We start from the raw sequence: 23534 nt of genomic DNA, 5'->3' as shown, positions 1-23534 counted from the left end.
CCTCTGTTAAACCACTTCTGATTATCAGAGTCAATTATATTCACCTTACTATGCCCATCTACTGTAGTTCTTGCTGCTGTTTTGTGTGCATTTAGAGCGTGTGTATTGTAGATACTCAAAATATACACCTTTTAGAAAGAAAGACAAAAGTGCTTAGTTGGTGTGGTCCACCTCGCAAATTTCCTATTTGTCTCTGGATTTCCTTTTTAAAATTTGGTAAAAGTTATTTTCAAATCAAATCAAATCAAATTTATTGTCACATCCAGATAAAATGCGTCAGCGAAAGTAAAATGTAAGATACTCACAATCAACAATTACAAAACACAATTTAAAATATTTAAATTAACTATAGCAGTGGGAGCTATTCATGTGTAATTAGGAGAGCTGGACTAGTGGGAGTCATAGGCAAATGCAGGGGGGGTTTGCGTCTGCCTGGAAACCCCCCTCCCCAGCACACGCCATGACCATAATAGAAATAGTAATATAATAGAATGTTACTAGCGCTGCATGTTCTTCTCAGTATCACAAATGAAATGATTAACACCATTTGTGGATCTTTTAAAATGTGTCAGCTAGTAATAAATATACCTGTGCACCAGTTAGGACATGCACTGTTAGGGGTGCACTGCTATAGACCATCAATAGGGTTAATTATTAACACTGTATAATAATACACTATCCAGTACATAAGGAGACCAATATGTACATATATATGTCCAGGGCAGTGCTAGGTTCTTCTGCTGCTCCCCCAGACTCCCGGACTTGCTCCAATGCTCTGGAATGATGCCCACATCTGAAGAAAAGCATTCTGCTCAGACAGGATGGACCTACTGCTGCATCTAATGGCATACTGTGATCGCTGGTCCTGTATATGCTGGGATTATGCAACACAATATACTTTGTATGATGCATATTAAAGCTGGATAAGTGCTAATTCTACCCTCTTCATGGACTGGCCACATTCGCTCTAAAATCAAGCATTTGGAAATCCCCTCTAGAAATCCTGCATTTGCCACTGAGAGCAATAATATCAGTACTAAAGTGAGAATACTAGGAACGCTGCAAGGTTTTTTGATGGGGCGCTGAATGGTATTGGAAACCTAGATATACTGTACACATCAAACCGTGTAAATAACAGTTCACTAGTTCCTCAGAGTACAATGATTCAATCATTAATTGTTCATTCTAGGATTCCTGATTTGAGGAAGTGTGGTCACCGACAAGTGTATATTCATAACCGCAATCAATCTGCAGAATTTGTCAATGAATAGGAGCTATTGTGAAGAAATGCAGAAGTTCTAACAGGCTTCTGCTTAAATCTGTCTTAGTTCTCTACTGTTTTCAATGTTCCTTATGTCAGTGTGGGCTTTGGATAGTGTACAAAAGTAGCGATCTTTATGTATCCATGGGGAATATTCTTTATGCCGCAGAACAGGGGGGTCCAAACTTATTTCTTGGGCAACATCTCCATTTCTAAAAACTCTCACTGTAGTAAATATACCCCTGAATGTCAATAGTCAGAATGTTGACTTAGACATCAGGTTGACAAGCAATATGTCGGCATTCAAAAATGTTGACATGGTGAAAATGTCGCCATTTAATATGTTAGCACCAGAATATTGATGTACATTTTTTTAAATATTTTAACCTAACCCTAACTTAAGCCTAAAAATAATACAAAAATGTACTGTCAACATCGACGTGTTAAAGTTTAACATTTTAAACATGTCAACATCTTAACTATTTATAAATGTCAACATTTTTCTTGTCTACATTCTCACTGCCAACATACAGCGTCTGTCGACATTCTGAATATGGACATTCTGACTGCATCCCCCTGGTCTATATTCTTCTCAGATACTGTCCCTCAGATAATGACTGTGGTCTGTATTATGATAATACTATTATCCTCAGGTTATGGTATCTCTACTTCTCCTAGTATACTGTTCCTGGCAGTGACCTGCGGTGAGGTCAATGGCTGGGGAGGCACACATGGAGATGGGCCTGAGTGCTGGGAGCCTGTCTGACCTCCTACTCACTGTAACTCTCCCCTAACTACACTAAGCTTCAGTGTCCATTATCCTACCTGCATCACTGTCTTCACTTGCTGCTGCTGACTGAGGTCCAGTCTCTAAACACTGCAGTGCACTTCCTGGTCACATGACACATCCAAGGAATCCGTCAGTGCTCAAGGCACGGCCCCCATACTCAAAGGCGTGCCTCTATTAGTTCTCTTTCTGTGCAGCATACTGCCCTTGGTTTGGCCCCATCCCCAGCTCTGTAAGCAGTGTCTGACTATACAGAAGCAAGGCTGAGCTGTTGCTGCCTCATCTCTCATCTGCCCGCAGTCCCAGATTCTGTTGCTGGGTGGAATGTCCATGACTGGGATGGGAGATGGCCTAGGGGCGGATACCTGTACAGGCTGCTGCTTCCACTTGGGGGGTGTCCCCTCAGATCTGTCTGTCTTTCGAGCAGTGTGGGTACAGTTCTCAGTATTGGAGGTGCAGGGAGGGGTGTAGCAGACTACAAACTGTAGAACGGTCAGCATGCCACATTGGAGCAGGTGGCGGGCCACATTTGGGCCGTGGGCCATGGTTTGGATTACCCTGCCATAGAAAAATGCCACTTACCATCCATGGTCAGGTAAAATGCCTGTCTTTTTTATTGAAGAGTCAAAATACAGCTAGCAATATTGAAATTTTTAAGCTGGACATGAGTGGGGCTTCTAAAGCTATGCTGGAAAATATCCAATCATAACTGCGCAGATCAAATGAGGGATTTCTGCTAATTTCTATGTGTAATCGGATGACTACACTAAGTCATACTTCCCGACTTCTTGGCAGGGGTCACTGGGATGGTCCAGGGGAGGGGGCAGCGAGACGTATGGTACAGGGGGCATGGTGCTAAGATCACATCATTGTGGACCCACCCCTGCTATATAAATACAAGATTGGAGGCTTGGTAAAGCGGGGACAGGGCCAATTGCATCATCTAGCCATTCAGACCACCTACTTCACTCATAGTAAATGAAGCTAAAGGCTGCAATATTTTACCTGGACCAAACACTGTAATACAAGGGTGCAAATGCATTTTAACACATGGGGAAAATGCTGTATTGCTTGCAATTTAGAGGTGAGCTAGGACGCTTGTTTCCTTTTAAATTGGCCACACGTTTTTAACTTTGTCCTCCTGCAACACAACATGGATTTGTAAAGATGCGAATTGCCTGGATTTGCGCAGGTACAACCATTTTAACAGGTAAGTGCTTAGATGGCACTGACCTCTTGAGTGCAAAATGTGGCATTTTCTGATGGGAGTAGTAGGGTGGATTGGGAACTCAGGAGTCGATTCAGACCCGTACACTAAGCAAATTCCGCAATCGCACTGTCTGGTGTAAGGATGTCCTCTATGTCTTAGAGAGTGATGGCAGAGTGAGCGTACGCCGGTATAAAGACGCCAATGTTTCTTTCTTAACACACGAAATCTCCAGGAAGTGTATGATTAATCGGAACCATCGAGAACCATCGGAGCTGCACGCAGCGCTTGAGGTAGACCACCGCAAGCACTGCGATCCCTGCAGGCTAAAATACAACCAAGTGACGTGTAAAATGACGCTTCCATGCTAATTATGCACACCCATAAAACTCAGTTTTGATGCCCAGACACGCCTGCGTTCGCAGCACCACTCCCCCGTTCACAAGTATCTTCCCCTGTTACCACCAACAAACGGCACTATCTGTCACTCAAAGTAGATCTCAGACTTTGTGTTAAGAGCGCACGATTCCTGATCACAATGACTGGTTCGCGCACACACGCACTGCGATGCATACGCATGCGCAGATGGGCCACAATCACCCATAGCGTGCGTCCGCAGCTTAGCATCCGGGTCTGAATCGGGCCCCTCAGTGCTCATGCTTAAATGAGGACACAAATGAGGCTAAATCTAGCAGTATTTTAGGAGAAAAATCAAAAGCTAAAATAAATGAAGAGAACATTCCTAAAGAGGCAGTAGGATAAACTTGATGAAATGATGTGGTCACTCATTCCAACCTGCACATTTCTGTTAAAAGAGGATTCCACTACTGTGCAAACTCCAGTCTTCATGTGTCTCCAGAGAGGCTTCATGTCCTGTTCCAGGATGGTCACTGAGATTCAGTGGCGTAAATTCATCCCAGACGCCCAGAGGCAAGTTATAATATGGTGCCCCCCCGTCACAAGCGCTGACACTGTAATTTCGCATGCAGATACACCTGCAGTTGCTCACAAAATATAGGCATGCCACAGATCATTTTAATCAGCAGAAGCTGTTTGTGCGTTCTATTCGCATCACTGTGCACTCACGTGTAATGTGTCATACGGAGGATAGATGTATGTGGCCACATCTGTATGCATTAGTTACAGATAAATAGTGACCTGTAGCACGAGGCTGAGGTGAAAGCCACCTGATGTGGGGTGTGGAGCCATCCTCATACCCCTCAAGGAGGGGAAAACCACCTAATGTGGTGGCTTTGAGGACTGAGTTTAAGTCAAGATAGTGTAAGACTGCCACTGTAGTGAGACTACAAATCACAAAATGCCCAGTCTTCCGACTGCATCACATGCCAGGAAGTTGTTCCACCGAAAATCTGCCCCCCAGACCTGGAGCCGGTGTCCCAGGCCCTTGCCTCCCATGCCCTCTTACCCGCAGCTCTGTTCGATGCATCCTTGTTGACATCCAGCTCCTGGAAGAAGATCTGCAGCCTTGCTTGTCCTCGGGCCAGCCACTCAGGACTCTGCTGCATGGGTCCGTGAAGCTAGCGCTGTCACCAGGGAGGAATGGGACAGAGAGTTGTGGGTGTGGGAGGTGCCAGGACTGCTGCACGGGTCTGAGGCTAGGGCTGCCACCAGGGAGGAGTGGGACAGAGAGTGGTGGGTGTGGGAGGTGCCAGGACTGCTGCACGGGTCCATGGCTAGGGTTGTCCCCAGGGAGGAGTGGAATGGAGAGTTGTTGGGGAGGGGATGTCACTGGGACTGCTGCACGGGTCTGAGGCTAGGGCTGCCACCAGGGAGGAGTGAATGAGAGAGTTGTGGATGAGGGGGCGCCGGACATGTCACACTGACATAAGAAGCTGAGAAGCTGCTGAGTAGCAGCGACACCAATGAGTAGGGACAGGCTAGATAGATAATATCTGCAATATTACCACCTGCACACGAGACGCAGTTAATCACCTGACCACAGGCATTCCAGAGCTCAGAATCCCGGCGACGGAATCCCGACACTTGTGGGAATCCCAGCCGTCGAAATTCCAAAGGTAAGTAGCAGGGTTGGGGGAGGGTTAGCATTAGGGTTAGTCACTAGGGGGAGGGTTAGGCACTAAGAGGGGCAGGTTAGGTTTAGGGCAGTGTTGGCTAACCTTGACACTCCAGCTGTTGTGGAACTATATATCCCAGCATGCCCTGCCACAGTTTTAGCATGCCCTAATAGCAAAACTGTAGCAGTGCATGCTGGGTTATGTAGTTCCATAACAGCTGGAGTGTCAAGGTTAGCGAACACTGGTTTAGGGTGTGGGAAGGAGGAGGTTAGGTTTAGGCACCAGGGGGGGTTAGGGTCAGGCACCAGAAGGGAGGGTTAAAGTTAGGATAGGGAGGGTTAGAATACCGTCGGGATGCCGGTATCGGGATCTTGACTGCTAGGATCCCAAGCACTGGCATCCCGTACCCATTCCCCTGCACACACATCACTTACATCATGTTATAGCCAGACATTCAAGTCACCCAGAGCTGCATAAAGATGTCATCTTAAGCACATGTGTAGTACAGACTGATAGGAACACAGAGTGAAGACAGCACAGAGGGCCTGATTCAGAGCCGGACGCTATTTGCGCTCGCTCGTTCAGAAAAAGGGGCCAGATATTATAATAGAGCGCTCACTCTTTGCGGTCTGTTGACGCCTCTATGTCTGAGCGAGCGAACAAAATATGCGCTCGCTATTTTGTAAAGACGCACCCTGGCCGTTCGCATCATACGTCATCTCCACTATTTATTAGATTAATCGAGTACATCGAAAGGCGTCTGAACTGCTCGCAGTGCTTGTGGTTGGATTTTCCTACCGCAATCATGCGAACAGTTCAGGCTAAGAGACAACCAAGTGACGTGGTCGATGACGCTACTTTGTTAATTATGCACACCCATAAAACGCCCATTTTGACCGTTTGGCACGCCTGCGTTCGGATCTCCATTCCCCGTTTTCAAGCACCTTCCCCTGTTACCACCCACAAACGCCTCATCCTGTCACTCAAATTAGCAGGCACTCGCTATTTTGTGAACACACGATTTCCGACCGCACTGACTGGTTGGCGCATGCGCATTATGACCCATACGCATGCGCAGATGTGCGAACATCGCTCGGAGCGAACGAGCGGCCGCTTACGAGCGGCTCTGAATCAGGCCCAGAGTGTTGCCAGTGCAGTATAGCAGCAGTGAAGCTGAATAAAGTATAAAAACTGCCCATTTATGTCTTTACGAAGCATAAATGCAGGAGTTGCATAAATGCAGGAGATTTATCAAGTAAAATGTGCAGAACATTATATAACCTGGAAGCTTGCTATGGAAATGCAAGGTTGTGGAAGGTCACTGTAGAACCAGATGCAGATTCAAGCCCAGATTATATAGAAAGAGCCAAGGGAATCATAGGTTTAAGTATAGAGCAACATGTGTACTGTATCATACATGGGAAAGAATCAGCAAAGGACATGTGGACAGCAGTGCAGACAGCTTATCAAGATGGAGGTCTTATGAGGAGGATACATTTAAGATGTGTTTTGTATAACACCAATTTGAATGGATGCAGCAGTATGAGTGATTACAAAGACAAAATGATGTCTGTCTCTCAGCAACGAATGTCTGTTAGAGTGCAAGTGGATGATGAAGAGATTGCTACAGCAATGCTGCAGAATTTGACATCTGAGTTTGACTTTTTGGTTGTTTTGTTGGAGGCAAACACAGGCATTACAGTTTTAAGTACAAGTGCCCTGTGATTTGAATGCTTAGACAACTGCATTACATACAGAACGTGGACAATTCAGAAATTTGAAATTCAACTATTACAATTGTCACAAGATAGGTTACAAATCAATTGAGTGCAAACAAATTAATGTGACTCCTATACAGAGCAAGAAATGCAACAGTCCTGAGTGTTAAAGATACCTGCAGAAAGGATTAAATATTTAGAAATTTAGGTGTAATAAGGTATTTTAGCTGCAATGAGGAACGGTTCACTAAGTTAACCAAATGTAACTCTATTGCTCTCAAAGGAATTTGTCATCAATTCCTTACAGCTACTAAAGTAGGGAGGATTGCAGCTCTCCTAAAAATTGGAACAAGAACAAAAGTCACAGAGATCAAAAATGTGCTTTATGTACCACAAATGGGAACAAACCTTATTGCCATCAGTGTCCTAGACAAGAGAGGCCACAGAGTTCACTTTGCTAAAGTAAAGTGTATTGTGAGAAACAGAATAGGGACCATCATAGCTACAGGCACAAGATGTCAGCAATTGTACGTCCTTGATACACAGCACTGTTACGCGAAATTGGCATAGAAGATTTGGTCATGTTGGATATAACAGTGTTCATAAGATAAAGAGTGGGGTGGTCACAGAAATGTCGGTGACTAACAGAGAAACCTGTATGTAAAATCTGTATTGCATGGAAACAAAGTCATCAGCCGTTTCCAAAGTCAACAAGCAAAGCTACAAAACCACTTGAAATAGTACATTCAGATGCGTGCAGTCTGTGAGTGGACACTTTGTGACATTTTCTAGATTACTTCACAAGGATGACATGTGTACCTTATGAGAGAAAAATCTGAAATGGCTAAAAAGATTACAGATTATAAGTGACTTGTAGAAAATCAAACAGGTTAAAGACTCAAGACCCTGAGATCTAAAAACAGTGGAGAATATCTCAGCAGCGAGGTGGAACAATTCTTAAGAAAATATGGTATAGAGCATCAATTGACCATTGTCTATACTCCTGAGCAAAACAGTGTTAGGGAGCAAGCAAACTGTACATTAGTGGAGAAAGCAAGATGCAGGCCTAGACAAGCAGTTTTTTTTCCGCAGAAGCCATGTTTACAGCAGTTTATTTCAAGAACTGTTCTCCTACAGTTGCCCTAATGGACATAACACCTATTGAAGTGTGAGTAAACAGAAAAACAATATTAGAACTTTTTAAAGTACTGTTTCTGTGCATACACCAAAGGAGAAATGACAAAGCTGGATTCAAAGTGAGCAAAGCACATCATGCTTGACTATTGCCATAAGAGCAAAGGTTACAAATTACGGAATCTAAATACCAGAAAGTTTGCTAAGTCACGAGATGTTATCTTTAAAGAAATAATGCAATTTGAAAAAAAACTTGGAAACTGATGTGCAGAGAAAGCATGTGTCACTGGAATATGCCAGATATATTTGAGTCAGCGTCCATTACCATGGATGTTCAACCACAGAGAAGGTCTTCTGCAAGATCAAAGATCGGCAAACCATCTAAGAGGTATATTAAGGAATTTGCAAACCTCGCATTCAGTGATTCTCAAGATATCCAGAAGCTAAAAACAAAGTCTGCTTTGTGTAAATGGAAATCCAAGATAGGAAAAAAAGTAGCAATATTTAAAAACCACAATTGTGAAAAGCATTGAGAATCGTGATAGTTGCAGCAGTCCCAAGTCGAGAAACTGTTGTTATGGCCCATGCTGTCCGTGATGGAACCTTTGCTAATGTATATTCCAAGAAGGCCACATTAAAGTTACGTGATATGTTGATGCCTTTCCATGTGTTTAACCAAATTTATTTTACTGGTTGCTACAGAAAATCTGAAATAATTTGTGTAACATGGAGAAGCTTGTAGCGAGGTGGGGTGTTGATAGACGTGTGCGCTTCTGCGCAGACTCCAGTCTACCTCTCCCTCCATGTCCTGTTCCAGGATGGCTACTGAATTCACTACTGAGCATGTGCAGGGGCCATCTTGTCTTTACTATGTAAGAGTGACATGGTGGGAGACAGAAGTTTGCTTAGCTTCACTGTCTGGTGAGCTGTATGGAACTCTGCTCCGCTCAAGCTTTACTCCATCACCAATGAGCATTTAACAGTGAGTACAGCTGTATCTACTGCAACAAATCAATACTGGGATGTTCATAGTTTGACTCAACCGCTGTGTGCCTACATAATTCTGCAATATCAACACATTCACACATTATTTCCAACAATTTCCAGTCAGATCAGTAAAGCAGCCCCTCCAACATTATCCCTTCCATCAGGTACAAAATGCTCTGCTCATGGACTTCTTCCTCTTAATTTATGATTACAGTCACCAGTGTTGAACTACAGACGTTAATTGATGAGAAAGGTGTTTCAATACAGGTGATGGCAAGAGGGAAGTTCAGGAGCAGAGCATTTTTACCTGATGGAAGGGGTCATGTTAGATAGTCTGTTAATGCTGCAAAAGTATGGGTAAATTGATTTTCCAGGGCAGATCCAGTGGGGTTGGGTACTGGATGCCGGTGCCCAGGATCCAGGTGATCAAAATGCCGAAACTGGCATCCCGACAAGGCTAGGACACAGACGCCTGCCGGTAAGTACCCATACCCTACACCTCCCCCCTGCAACCTAAACCCAACCCCCCCCCCCCGGCAGCCTAACCCAAATTCCCCTACTGCCTAAAGCTAACCCTGCCCCTAACTCCAATACTTACCTTTGGGATGCCAGCGCGGGGATTCTGACTGGAGTCCGGATTCCGGCATTCTGAGCGCTGGCATCCCGACCGCCGGGATCTCAACTGCATCACGTTCCATTGCACTAGTTGGATAATGAGGTGCAAAACCTGCACACGCCCTCATGTTTGGCACTTTGTAAATCATCTTTAGAGTATTAAACTTGTGTGGGTACAAGTATTCATATGAGCAATTACCCATTTTGTAAAAGAAACATTTGAATATTATGCAAAATATATACATTTTATGGTACTTGTGTACTTCACGGACTCATTGCAGAAAGAACCAAATGAATGTTTTAAATGGTACTTGTGTACTTTACGTACACAAGTACCAAAAGTTGTCCCAGGCTCGCTGCGTTTGCCACAAGGTTATATTCCCCCTCTATGCCCACTTGGATGGTAGGGAATGACGCTGGACACTGGCTGATGACGTCAGGGCCCTCTCCGTGAAGGGGATTTAGACATTACCATGATGGATAATAATAATGAGTGTTGGACACTTGGGTTCTCTCTGCAATGAGCCCGTAAAGTACACAAGTACCATTTTTATAATTACCTGTGTGAAATTATTCCATGACAGTATTTTTTGCTGTAAAAAAATCAACCTTATTAGCATTGTTTTTTTCTTTTGTTCCACTATGTACAAAATCTGCGTCTGAGGATCAGTCTGCGAGTTAGCATTAATGTAAACACAACCTGCACTGCAAATAATGAATACATCTCCCTTTTCCTCACTCTGCCATGAAAGCTAGTTGTTCTGAATCAGAACAGAATAAGGTCATTGACACACGAGGCTTTCCAAGTGTACACTAGAGATTGATGCTTTATATATACAAAACTGTGTAGCCAGCGAGCTATATGTTAGAAATTGAGGTCCAGCTCTTCCTTCTCTTAGTTAGTTTTTAAGTTTGTTTTGGTCTGGGTTGGAAACTACAACTCCCACAGAGCATTGCGGCGGCAGCTGTGTGGAAGCGGCGTCACGTGATGAGAGGCCTTTGATGACGTCACGCGGTGCCGGGTGGATTGGTCGTTGCTCGTTCTTCCTTTCCTTTCGAATTACGTACTTTACGTATCTTTAACGTAGCGTAGACCCCTAGACCACAAGCCATGCATGTATGACAGCTGGGCAGCCCAAATTAGCCTGTGACTTTCCTAAGCCACACCTGTTCCTCTGGCAATTTGCATATGGCTGGAGCCTGTAATAACAACATGATGAGCTTACCACAGTAAAGCAATTGCTGAACTTGCCACAGTGATTTGGGCACTATTGACTCAGGCTGGCAGCAGGAATTAAAAAAGAACTTCGAGCCCTGTGCCCCTCAGTGGTAGCAGTAGGCATGGGTAGGGATATTGGTGCTCAGTAGCTGAGTTAAGTCTATCAAGCAGGTCCCTTAAGCTGCTGTCTTCCTATTAGATGCTCAGTCACCCAGGGTGTCTGCACAGACCTGGTGCTGTATACTGGAGCTCACTTGGAAGTTACTGAAGATATTGATGCTCATAGAGAGCCCATACATCACAGGCATGAGACATGGCATCTGTCAAGGTGGCAGTGAGAGTCCGTCCGATGAACCGCAGGTAAGGAGTCATTTGGGCTATTACAGCTTGCGGTTAAAGCAAAATAACATTGTATTTTCATGCATGTCTGATATTGCCGTCACATCTGCCTGTCACCTCTAATGTAAGCGGTTTATGATCTCACTATAATATATTATTATTTACTGAACTCACTGCATTACCCCTCCTATGTACCTGTTCTTCCCTCTGTTCTCAATATTCTTCCCCACCACACTGTTGTCCATATGTAGAGTATGGTCTTTATGTGGCCGCTACTTGGCGATTTATTGATCATCTCCATAGATTGTATATTTTTACATATGTGTGTGTATATATGTATGTATGTATGTATGTATGTGTATATATATATATATATATATATTATTTTTTTACTTTACCAAGTTTGTAGAAAAATGGGTAATTATGCGTCCAGTATGGAATTTGGACCTACAGTAGATACAATAGTATATAAAACACATACGATTTGAGAACATTATTATTTATCATCATCATGCCACGAGTACAGTGATAAGAAAAGTATTACTTTAAATATTCACATTAATTTACAGCATGTTACAAAACATAGCATAACACTTTAAAATGTAACACATAAAGGACACCCTGAAGCTTTGTGCAGTTTGTAAAGGTGCTATGTAACAAATGTAAAGGGCACGCTACAGTACTGCGCAGTTTGTAGAGGTGTATAATTAGTGGCCACACAGAAATGTGTCCAGGGATAACATGTGCATGAGTGAAAAGCAAACAACCCCAGAGCTATGTAAACAACCGTAGAAGTCATTAAAAGTATATAGTACAGCAGCAAAGAATAGAAGCAAAGAGTTAAGGACCCCACACAGGTAGTGATATAGCGCTGATCCAACGGATTGGAACGATATCGCAGCTATATTGTTCCATGTGTGGGCATGATATCGTTCACTGCGCGCTCCCATGGGGTCATCCATCGCTCCTCCAGATCTTTCTGCATGTGCAAGAGATCTGGAGGATCAATCAACGATCCCATGCAGATCTAAGGGGGGACGGCATATTGGCCGGTCAGGCACCAGATCGTTCCATGTGTGGGGACCACCCGATATGTCAGCCTCGGATCGTGGATCGCATCGTACCGTGTGTACCCAGCTTAAGTCAAGTTGGATTTAACATTTCACATATTTTGTTTTCATTATATTAAATTCAGCTTAAACAATTGAAATATGCGTGTCCCTGCTCATATGTACTTCAATCATGTCTACACACAGGCATGAAATACAAACTTCAAGTAGGCACCCCCGTAGACCATAGCTAAATATTTAAACCGTATTTTTGAGAATGTGCAGCAAAAAATAAAGAAAATCACATTTATGAACACGACCTGCTTTAAATTGCCTTATTGTTTTTTTTCCCATTAAAAAAATAAAAAGCGCTGGATTTATTAACCTGTGGCTACACAAACCGCGGTTCAATCTATGAAAAAGAAAAGCCCACAAAAAAAGGTGGTTTTGACAGACAGGATAGCTGAATTTTCAGCTATCTTGACAGTCACCCTATAAAAAAATAAAATAAAAATAACCATTAAATAAACCCTTAACAGGCTGTGCCACTATGCATCAGTCCCGTACATCTAGCAGCACCCAAGCATACATTCTGACTCCTGCACCTAGGTATGGCTTGGCCAGTCCTGATTGATTGGTACTAGAGTTACAAAAAATCCCCAAAAGTAATTAAAAGTGGCCTTGTTAGCTTTAAACAACTGTGTGCCCTCTTACCAATACAAATTAATATGTGCACCTTCGAGGGGGGAATTTAGTTGTTTTCTCCTGTTCAATCTAGCGTATAAGGTGCGGAGCGATGTTCAATAGTTTGTGCTGGTGTGTGCGAGTCAGTGAGCACCTATTACTTATCACGCATACTGGTCCCGAATGCACCTGGTTTAGATGCCTCAAGCCCGACTTTTTGTGGATTTATACTCGCCACCTCAGGAGGGTTTCAGCGGTAATAATGGGCACCCACAGGATCTGCGGGCAGCGCAGAACAATTGAATTCCTTCCCTGACAATGATATATATGATAACTTGCTGTTGCTTACGTTGAAATCGCTTCTGCCAACATATTTTAATTTGAGGTGTTGTAGTTGTATTGCTTTGCTTAGGGGCCCTGTTGTGGGAGTAGCTCACATGACCAGCAGCGCTATACAGACTGGTGGCAGCAGTGCCTTCACCCACCACTCATACCAATGTCACTGTGTGCCCTGTGCACAGATTGCTATGTAGCCTATCCTATTCACCCATCACTCACACCCAGGGCCGGATTAAGGTATGTGGAGGCCCCTGGGCAACAAACGTGTGGGGGCCCCCATCAATATCAATATATATATATATATATATATATACACACACACACACACACATCCAAACTCCGGCACTCATGAGATCAAATGCATAATACAGTCCGGGTGCCATCCACAGTGTGTGTATACATACAAACCGATAATATGTCCCATCTGGCGGCACTCCGTAGTAGAGAAGAAAAATCACAGTGATTTTTTTTCTCTACTACGGAGTGCCGCCAGATGGGACATATTATCGGTTTGTATGTATACACACACTGTGGATGGCACCCGGACTGTATTATGCATTTGATCTCATGAGTGCCGGAGTTTGGATGTGTGTGTGTGTGTGTATATATATATATATATATATATATATATATATATATATAATGTTGTATGTTGTATGTATGAGGAAGGACAGTACACACATAGGAACAGAAAGGGGAGGACTTTATATACAGTGGGGGGACAGGGAGGGTGAACTCCATATACACAGGGGAGGACTGTACATACACAGGGGGACAGGGTGGGGAGAACTGTATATATACACAGGGGGACAGGGTGGGGAGAACTGTATATACACAGGGGGACAGGGAGGGGAGGACTGTATATACAGTACACGGGGACAGGGAGGGAAGGACTATATACACAGGGGGACAGGGAGGGGAGGACTGTATATACACAGGGGGGACGGAGGGGAGGACTGTACATACACAGGAGAAAAGGGAGGGGAGGACTATATATACACAACTGGACGGGGAGGGAGGACTGTATATACACAGCGGGAAGGGGAGGGGAGGACTGTATATACACAGCGGGACGGGGAGGGAGGACTGTATGTACACAGGGGGACGGGGAGGGGAGGACTGTATATACAGTACACAGGGGGACAGGGAGGGGAGGACTGTATATACACAGGGGGACAGGGAGGGGAGGACTGTATATACACAGGGAGACAGGGAGGGGAGGACTGTATATACACAGGGAGACAGGGAGGGGAGGACTGTATATACACAGGGGGACAGGGAGGGGAGGACTGTATATACACAGGGGGACAGGGAGGGGAGGACTGTATGTACACAGGGGGACAGGGAGGGGAGGACTGTATATACACAGGGGGACAGGGAGGGGAGGACTGTATATACACAGGGGGACAGGGAGGGGAGGACTGTATATACACAGGGGGACAGGGAGGGGAGGACTGTATATACACAGGGGGACAGGGAGGGGAGGACTGTATATACACAGGGGGACAGGGAGGGGAGGACTGTATATACACAGGGGGCAGGGAGGGGAGGACTGTATATACACAGGGGGACAGGGAGGGGAGGACTGTATATACACAGGGGGACAGGGAGGGGAGGACTGTATGTACACCGGGGGACAGAGAGGGGAGGACTGTATGTACACCGGGGGACAGGGAGGGGAGGACTGTATATACACCGGGGGACAGGGAGGGGAGGACTGTCTATACACAGGGGGACAGAGAGGGGAGGACTGGTGAACTCACACCATGACCTCCGGACTGGCTGTGTCACTGACGCTGTGGTCGCTGCTGCTCGTCTGTATCTCCCTCCGCTGGGTCCGGCATTAGCTGAAGGGGAGCAGGACTCAACCGGCAGGCATTGCACCCCATGTGGGCACCGGCAGCAAGCGGTCGCGCATCACAATTAGGGGGAGGAGCTAAAGACAGTGAGTGACACACCAAATGCCTCCTATCTCTGTCAAGCTCCACTGTTGCAAAATGCCGGGAGCCCCAACAGGCGGCTCCGTTCAAAAAAAAAACAATGGTTAATCAGGAGGCTGTGGCCGGGGACAGTGTGTGGGGGCCCCGGGACGACCGCCCCTGTCGCCCTGCCTATAATCCGGCCCTGCTCACACCAATGTCACTGTGTGCCCTGTGCAGACTGCTATGTAGCCTATCCTATTCATCCACCACTCACACCAATGTCACTGTGTGCCCTGTGCACAGACTGCTATGTAGCCTGTTCTATTCACCCACCACTCACACCAATGTCACTGTGTGCCCTGTGCACAGACTGCTATGTAGCCTGTACTATTCATCCACCACTCACACCAATGTCACTGTGTGCCCTGTGCACAGACTGCTATGTAACTTTATGGTAGTCATGTGGGTCGCTATCTGTATTTGTTTTCCATTTTTATCTTTATTTTCATCTATACCTACTTTATATTTATTTTAATTTTTATCTATTAGTTCATTATTAATTTTTTACTTTTTATTGTTTATTATCTATTTTTCATTTTTTTTCTTCATTATTATTTTTTTTTTTTTATTTCTGTATCACATGAGGGCTGCTTTTTAATATGGGCAGCCTTCTATGTTATATTTTAATTTAATAATACTTTATTTTTATTAATATCTATTTTATAAACATATTATTGTGTTAAGAGGATGATTTACATCAGAGCAAGTGATCAAAACATTTGGCAATTTCAGTAATCAATATACAAATATAATGCTGCTATCTTTATAACTGGATACTTTATAACATCTTTAGCAATCAGCGTATAAATACAATGTTGCTATCTTCACAATTGGCTTTTTTACATATTCGGAATGGAGTCTGATGTGACAGTTGAATACGCATGTGCAACAGTAGTTTGAAGAACACTTCTACTATTAACCGAGGAGACACTGATATGAAAGTACACATGCGCTACATTAAGTCAGAAAAAAACCTGCTACCATTTAATTGGAGATGGTATTTATAGCGGCTGCCGGATCTGTGAGTCACATTGTCTGAGGAAACCGCTGATGGGCTTTTAGGCGGAGAAACACGTTACGCGTGCCCGCTGTGGAGAGGCTTACAGTGTATGGGCTACTGCTTCCCCTGATCGTGGGTCCCTGTTCATCTGACCATCATCGTGGTAATTACCTCTGCTGGCTTGCTGGCCATGCAGGATTCTGTCTAAATAGAAGGGACACCATCAGGGTAGAAAAACTGAGCAGGACATTTACTAAATAGACATGCATGTGGTTAACTTCTTCCCGTCTGGCAACCCACGCTGCAACTCCATAGCCCTCAATTACCAATATTCCCTTTGGATCTATCTATAGCTCTAATCAGGATTGCTACATACCAACGAGCTACGACTTATTAATACCTTGTTCCAGGGAATTTTTTGGTTTGGAAACATTTTTCTAGCAGGAACAATTCCATATATAAAAATATATATATTTTTTCGAAGGACATGTATCTTTTTTGCCAAGTGGTATTAATTCAATCTACACCACCAAACATTGTGGTTTATTACACTATACGTGGTTATATGTGTAGCACCATACAAATAGTGGTGCATGCTGATTTATTGCTATTGTGTATGCATACATTGTGTGTCTATTTAATTATTTTTTTTTTTTTTTTTTTTATTTCTTTTTAATATTTTCTTTATGTATTGTATTTGATTTTATTTATCTTGGATGTTTTTTACCTTATTAATATTATTGATGTATTTTTATATGTGTTTTTACCTTTTGGAGTTTACTCATATTGCCCTTTTATCATTAAATGCCTTCATAATTTTATCTATGAGTAGCGCCCCACTATTTCTTCATTATTGCTTCTTTCTTTTTTGGGGGATTTTTCAGTTTCCCCACTGTAAAGGGCTTGCTTTTCATTAGGTACTACTTATTTAGAGAACATTATAACATTCTATAGGTATTAGCGCTTGGATTTTCTCTATATATATATTGTTATCTTTTTACTGGTTCCAGGCAGCCATACCTTTAAGATATGTCTTTGTTAAAATGTGTCACAGAAAGAATGGCTAGAAGGGAAGCCTAATATGAAGGGTTTGGACCCTATGATAGTGGTAGAGAGAGATGAGGGAGGTGCACATATGCAGATACTGTTTAACAAATTGGAAAATCTCTGCTTCAATGAGACTAGACATTGGTGGGATGAGATTACTCTGCAGAAATATCTGGATGCTGATCTCATCCCAAGAGGGTTAAGAATATTAAAAACGTCTACTTTTAAAGATGATGAAAAATTCACAGATGAATGGAACACGATTTTAGACAATTGTTTCAAGAATCTTATGAAGCTTTTGATAAGACATAGAGAAATCAAAGTAAATGATACACAAAAAGAAAAAGAAAGAATCACTGAACTCCTTAAAAACTTTACAGATGAAAAGGGTTTTTCTAAGCGAGACTCAATAAAAATATAGAAAGTTTTGAACAATCCCTGATCCAACAAAAAGAAAATAAAATGAGTCGAGACAAAACTGACTATGAGCGTGGACAAATTAGAAGCTTCGATAGAGTGAGGAGGGAAGAGTTCATTTCCTCACCTAGAGATCGTTCTCGGGAACACAATAGAGGCATAGGTTGTGGCTTTAGCTACAGGAAGTATCAGCCCATCAGCCCATTGAAAACCATAAAATGGGCAGGTTTGTGAAAAATGTTAACAATTTCCCGAATAGGAAAAATAGTTGGAGAGGGCAAGACATGTCTTTAGATAGATATGCACATACCAATAGATTTGAACCTCTGAGTCATTATGATAGATCTCCTAACCAATCTAACACACCAGATAGGAGAAGTGAGCTGAGACCATTGGCCAAACAGAGGATACATAGCCCATTAGAAAATAAATCTTTTTTTTTTGGGACGGCCACAGATTTCGAGACCATCCCAGGGGGTATCCATCACTCAATTGGGCCCGGGAAAGGGAAGGAGAGGAACTAGAGGAAGGAGATCAAAATCTAAGCAAAAACAAAAATATACGTATAAAGTAGGAGATAAAGGAGTTTATAATCTATCATCAAAAATACTTAATGAGGCAGATTTAAAACTTTTGAGTAAGGGGATGAATTTTGCCCCCGCCTCAAAACCTAACATGTTCAACCTTTTCGTTGACCTTAATCGCTATGTTCGCACCCTGAGTAGAAAAAGATTCTTTGCCATTAAAGGTATCAAAAAACAAAATTTAGTAGGCTCCCCTATTGTTCTGGATAAAGACGATAGGGAGGCCTTGGATATTTTGGAATTATTGGACACCGAATCCAGTTCCCTGGGTGGGAGTCCTAAATTGTCACAAGTGTTCGATATCAATGGTGGATATCCCAAGAGCTTTAGGCAGAAGTCAGATTTTTATCCTTTACAACATAGAGGTCCATATATCGAAAGCTTTTACCAATCTACCTTGGAGGAGTTTAGAAATTTCTGTGAAAAAGCGGACCAAGAACAATTGAGGGATAATATGTCCAGGAATGAAAGACGAGCGATGAGGGCCCTCAGGGAGGATCCCAACGTCACCATAAAACCGGCTGACAAGGGCGGTGGGGTCATCATAATGAACACAGAAGACTATATACAAGAAGCATATAGGCAATTGTTAAATGTTTCACAGTATGTGGTGTTGGATGGTGACCCCACCGTCCCTTTTCAGAAGAAGTTGAGGAATCTGTTGGATAATGCACTTGGTGAAGGGGTGATTGATAAAGATATTTTTAAATTTTTGTTCACTACACATCCTTTAATACCCACATTTTATTTTCTCCCAAAGATTCACAAGACACTATATTCCCCACCTGGTAGACCTATAATTTCGGGTTTGGTTCAATAACAAATAATTTGTCTTATTTTGTAGACACATTTTTACAATCACATGTTCAATCACTACGGTCATTTATTAAAGATACATCACATTTTTTACATCTTGTTAAAGATATTAAATGGAAAAGCAGTTATATTTTTGCCACGTGTGATGTTGAATCCCTTTATTCGAACATTCCACATGAGGATGGAATAAAAGCAGTTGTGTACTATCTCAAGAATGACCCAAATATCACAGAAGCACTTTGCAATTTCGTTCTTTTGAGTATAAAATTTATTCTTAAACACCACAGTTATTTCACTTTTGATTCACGGTTTTATTTGCAACGATTGGGGACTGCCATGGGAATCAGGTTTGCCCCGAGTTTCGCCAACCTATACATGGGCCGGTTTGAAGAACAACATGTGTGGAGTCGGGAACTCGGGGCGAGCCTGGTTCTCTATGGCAGATATATAGATGATTTGTTTTTTGTTTGGGATGGTGATTTAGTTTCACTTCAATTATTTTTGGATGATTTTAATCACAATTCATTTGGATTGAAGTTCACTAGCACTATTAGTTCTACTTCTATTAATTATCTAGATATCACATTATATATTGGGGCAGATGGTGATGTTGCGACTAAAACCTACATAAAGGAAGTTGACCAGAGAAGGTATTTGAACTATAAGAGTAACCATTTAAAAATCTGGAAAGACAATATTCCAAAAGGGCAATTCCTTCGTTTCAAAAGGAATTGTTCCAAACCTGAGGAATTTGAGAAACAAGCAATGACTCTCTATGCATTTTTTTCTGAGCAGGGATACCCTATGAATTTACTTGACAAAGCACTCAAAGATGTCAGCGAACTAGATACAGCCAACATTATGCAGAGGAAAAAAGGGAGTGATGAGTCAAAATTAAGGACCATGACATTTGTTACTACCTGTAACTCATGCTAGGGAGATCAAGAAAATAATAAATAGAAACCTTCCATTATTACAACTGGATGCACACATAGGTCCATGCATGATACCTAATAAAGCAGTAATTTTTAAAAAATCAGAAAATCTTAAAAACAGACTAGCTCCAAGCCATTTTAAAAGAACTGAAAATAAATCTTTAAATACTCTTAACTGGCTCCCTCCGAAACCTCCAGGTTTTCATAGATGTGGTGGTATTGGTTGCACCACATGTAAACATACTGAGAGGAAAACCACCCATTTCATGTCACATGTCTCTAAAGAAACGTTCTGCATCAAGGATTTCTTAAATTGCAAGTCTCCCTATGTTATCTATGTAGTGGAATGTGGTTGCGGCCTACAATATGTAGGCCGTACAACCAGATCTCTACACACTAGGTTCATGGAACATAGAAGAAATTTTGTTAGGAAAATTAGAACACATCCATTTTCCAAACATGTCACTATTTGTCAGGGTGAAGGGCTAAATAATATTCTGGTTAAAGCGATAGATCACGTCAAACCAACTAAGAGAGGTGGTGATAGATTTAATGGTTTATGTAGACGTGAGGCCTACTGGATATTTCGACTAAAACTCTTTTTCCACAAGGTCTCAATGACAAGGTGGAACTTAATAATATAGGTTAGCTTCAATCTGTGTTGGTCAGTTAGCTGACCTACAGACACACAGATATCCACCTCTAGCTACCATCTAGTATTGGTGGGCGGGTCTTTGGGGTTATTCACTGTATTTCTACGGATCTGTACTTTCATTATTTCAATACATTTTGGACTCTATCTGTTGTCATTTCTTGTTTTTTAGATTATGTGTATGTACCATTTATCAATACATTAGTCATAACCATAGTATGTATATATGTGGGATCATCATTGGCAGATTGGTTGGACCTCATCACACACACACACACACACACACACACACACACACACACACACACACACACACACACACATATAATTTTTTTTTTGTTGTGTTGGATTTATGTACATGCACATGTATACATATATGTATGTATATTTGTATGTATGCATGTATTTGTAATGGGTGTCCAAATAGGCTAGGTCGGAGTTTCTATACATTTATTACACATCATATATATATATATATAATTTTTTTTTTTTTGGGTTGATATATGTCTTATAGGGGCCCTAATATGGGTCCATTTTTTCCCCCTGCTCTCTTTCTTCCTTTTTTATAGTAGACATATTGAATATTAATGAACCATAAGAATGGGAATAGTATATCTCAATAGAGTTATAATATGTTAAACCTAAGAGCTATCAGATATCCGAATACTAACGTTTATAAATTCTCTCTGCGTTCTACATGTGTGTATATATATCTATATAGATATAAAAAAAAGGTTTTTTGGGGTTAGTATTGTGTGTTCCTGTATCTCTGTAGTTAAAACATTAAGATAGTCCGGATTAACTTTATGGTAGTCATGTGGGTTGCTATCTGTATTTGTTTTCCATTTTTATCTTTATTTTCATCTATACCTACTTATATTTATTTTCATTTTTATCTATTCGTTCATTATTCATTTTTTATTTTTTTCTTCATTATTATTTTTTATTTTTTCTTTCTGTTTCACATGAGGGCTGCTTTTTAATATGGGCAGCCTTCTATGTTATATTTTAATTTAATAATACTTTATTTTTATTAATATCTATTTTATAAACATATTATTGTGTTAAGAGGATGATTTACATCAGAGCAAGTGATCAAAACAGTTGGCAATTTCAGTAATCAATATACAAATATAATGCTGCTATCTTTATAACTGGATACTTTATAACATCTTTAGCAATCAGCGTATAAATACAATGTTGCTATCTTCACAATTGGCTTTTTTACATATTCGGAATGGAGTCTGATGTGACAGTTGAATACGCATGTGCAACAGTAGTTTGAAGAACACTTCTACTATTAACCGAGGAGACACTGATATGAGAGTACACATGCGCTACATTAAGTCAGGAAAAAACACCTGCTACCATTTAATTGGAGATGGTATTTATAGCGGCTGCCGGATCTGTGAGTCACATTGTCTGAGGAAACCGCTGATGGGCTTTTAGACGGAGAAACGCGTTACGAGCGCCTGCTGTGGAGAGGCTTACAGTGTATGGGCTACTGCTTCCCCTGATTATGGGTTCCTGTTCATCTGACCATCATCGTGGTAATTACCTCTGCTGGCTTGCTGGCCATGCAGGATTCTGTCTAAATAGAAGGGACACCATCAGGGTAGAAAAACTGAGCGGGACATTTACTAAAAACACATGCATGTGGTTAACTTCTTCCCGTCTGCTAACCCACGCTGCAACTCCATAGCCCTCAATTACCAATATTCCCTTTGGATCTATCTATAGCTCTAATCAGGATTGCTACATACCAACGAGCTACGACTTAATACCTTGTTCCAGGGAATTTTTTGGTTTGGAAACATTTTTCTAGCAGGAACAATTCCATATATAAAAATATATATATTTTTTCGAAGGACACGTATCTTTTTTGCCAAGTGGTATTATTATTTCAATCTACACCACCAAACATTTTGCTATATTTATGTGTTTATCATATAGCATTGCTCTGTGGTTTATTACACTGTACGTGGTTATATGTGTAGCACCATACAAATAGTCGTGCATGCTGATTTATTACTATTGTGTATGCATACATTGTGTGTCTATTTAATTATTTTATTTTCTTTTTATTTTATTTCTTTTTATTATTTTCTTTATGTATTGTATTTGATTTTATTTATCCTGGATGTTTTTTACCTTATTAATATTATTGATGTATTTTTATATGTGTTTTTACCTTTTGGAGTTTACTCATATTGTCCTTTATCATTAAATGCCTTCATAATTTTATCTATGACTAGCGCCCCGCTATTTCTTCATTATTGCCCTGTGCACAGACTGCTATGTAGCCTGTACTATTCATCCACCACTCACACCAATGTCACTGTGTGCCCTGTGCACAGACTGCTATGTAGCCTCCTATTCACCCACCACTCACACCAATGTCACTGTATGCCCTGTGCACAGATTGCTATGTACCCTATCCTATTCACCCACCACTCACACCAATGTCACTGTGTGCCCTGTGCACAGACTGCTATGTAACCTATTCTATTCACCCACCACTCACACCAATGTCACTGTGTGCCCTGTGCACAGACTGCTATGTAGCCTATCCTATTCAAGTGACCGCGGGCGGAAAAGCACTTCTCCCCCCACCCCTTACCGGCCACACGCTTGTTGCCTCACCTATCTCTCGCATTGATGATGTCAATACGTTTTGTTTTGTTATCGCTCAGCTTTATCTTGAAGGATCGAGATGAAACAAGGTG

The 23534-nt window shown here is 42.0% G+C and overlaps 1 protein-coding gene across 1 annotated transcript in view; it reads left to right on the top strand.

The window, feature by feature from the left end:
* The first annotated feature begins 10935 nt into the window (after window positions 1–10935).
* KIF16B (kinesin family member 16B) overlaps window positions 10936–23534 on the top strand; it is a 366374-nt gene continuing 353775 nt past the window's right edge. Inside the window, exon 1 of the mRNA XM_088477200.1 lies at window positions 10936–11324. Within this exon, the coding sequence (XP_088333326.1) occupies window positions 11278–11324 (47 nt within the window). The 5' untranslated portion in view covers window positions 10936–11277. The remainder of the gene's footprint in view (window positions 11325–23534) is intronic.

Source organism: Taudactylus pleione, unplaced genomic scaffold (genome assembly GCF_031769625.1).
Source record: "Taudactylus pleione unplaced genomic scaffold, aTauple2 ptg000201l, whole genome shotgun sequence".
NCBI classification, from domain to species: Eukaryota; Metazoa; Chordata; class Amphibia; order Anura; family Myobatrachidae; genus Taudactylus; species Taudactylus pleione.
This window is presented reverse-complemented; position numbering and strand designations above follow the sequence as displayed.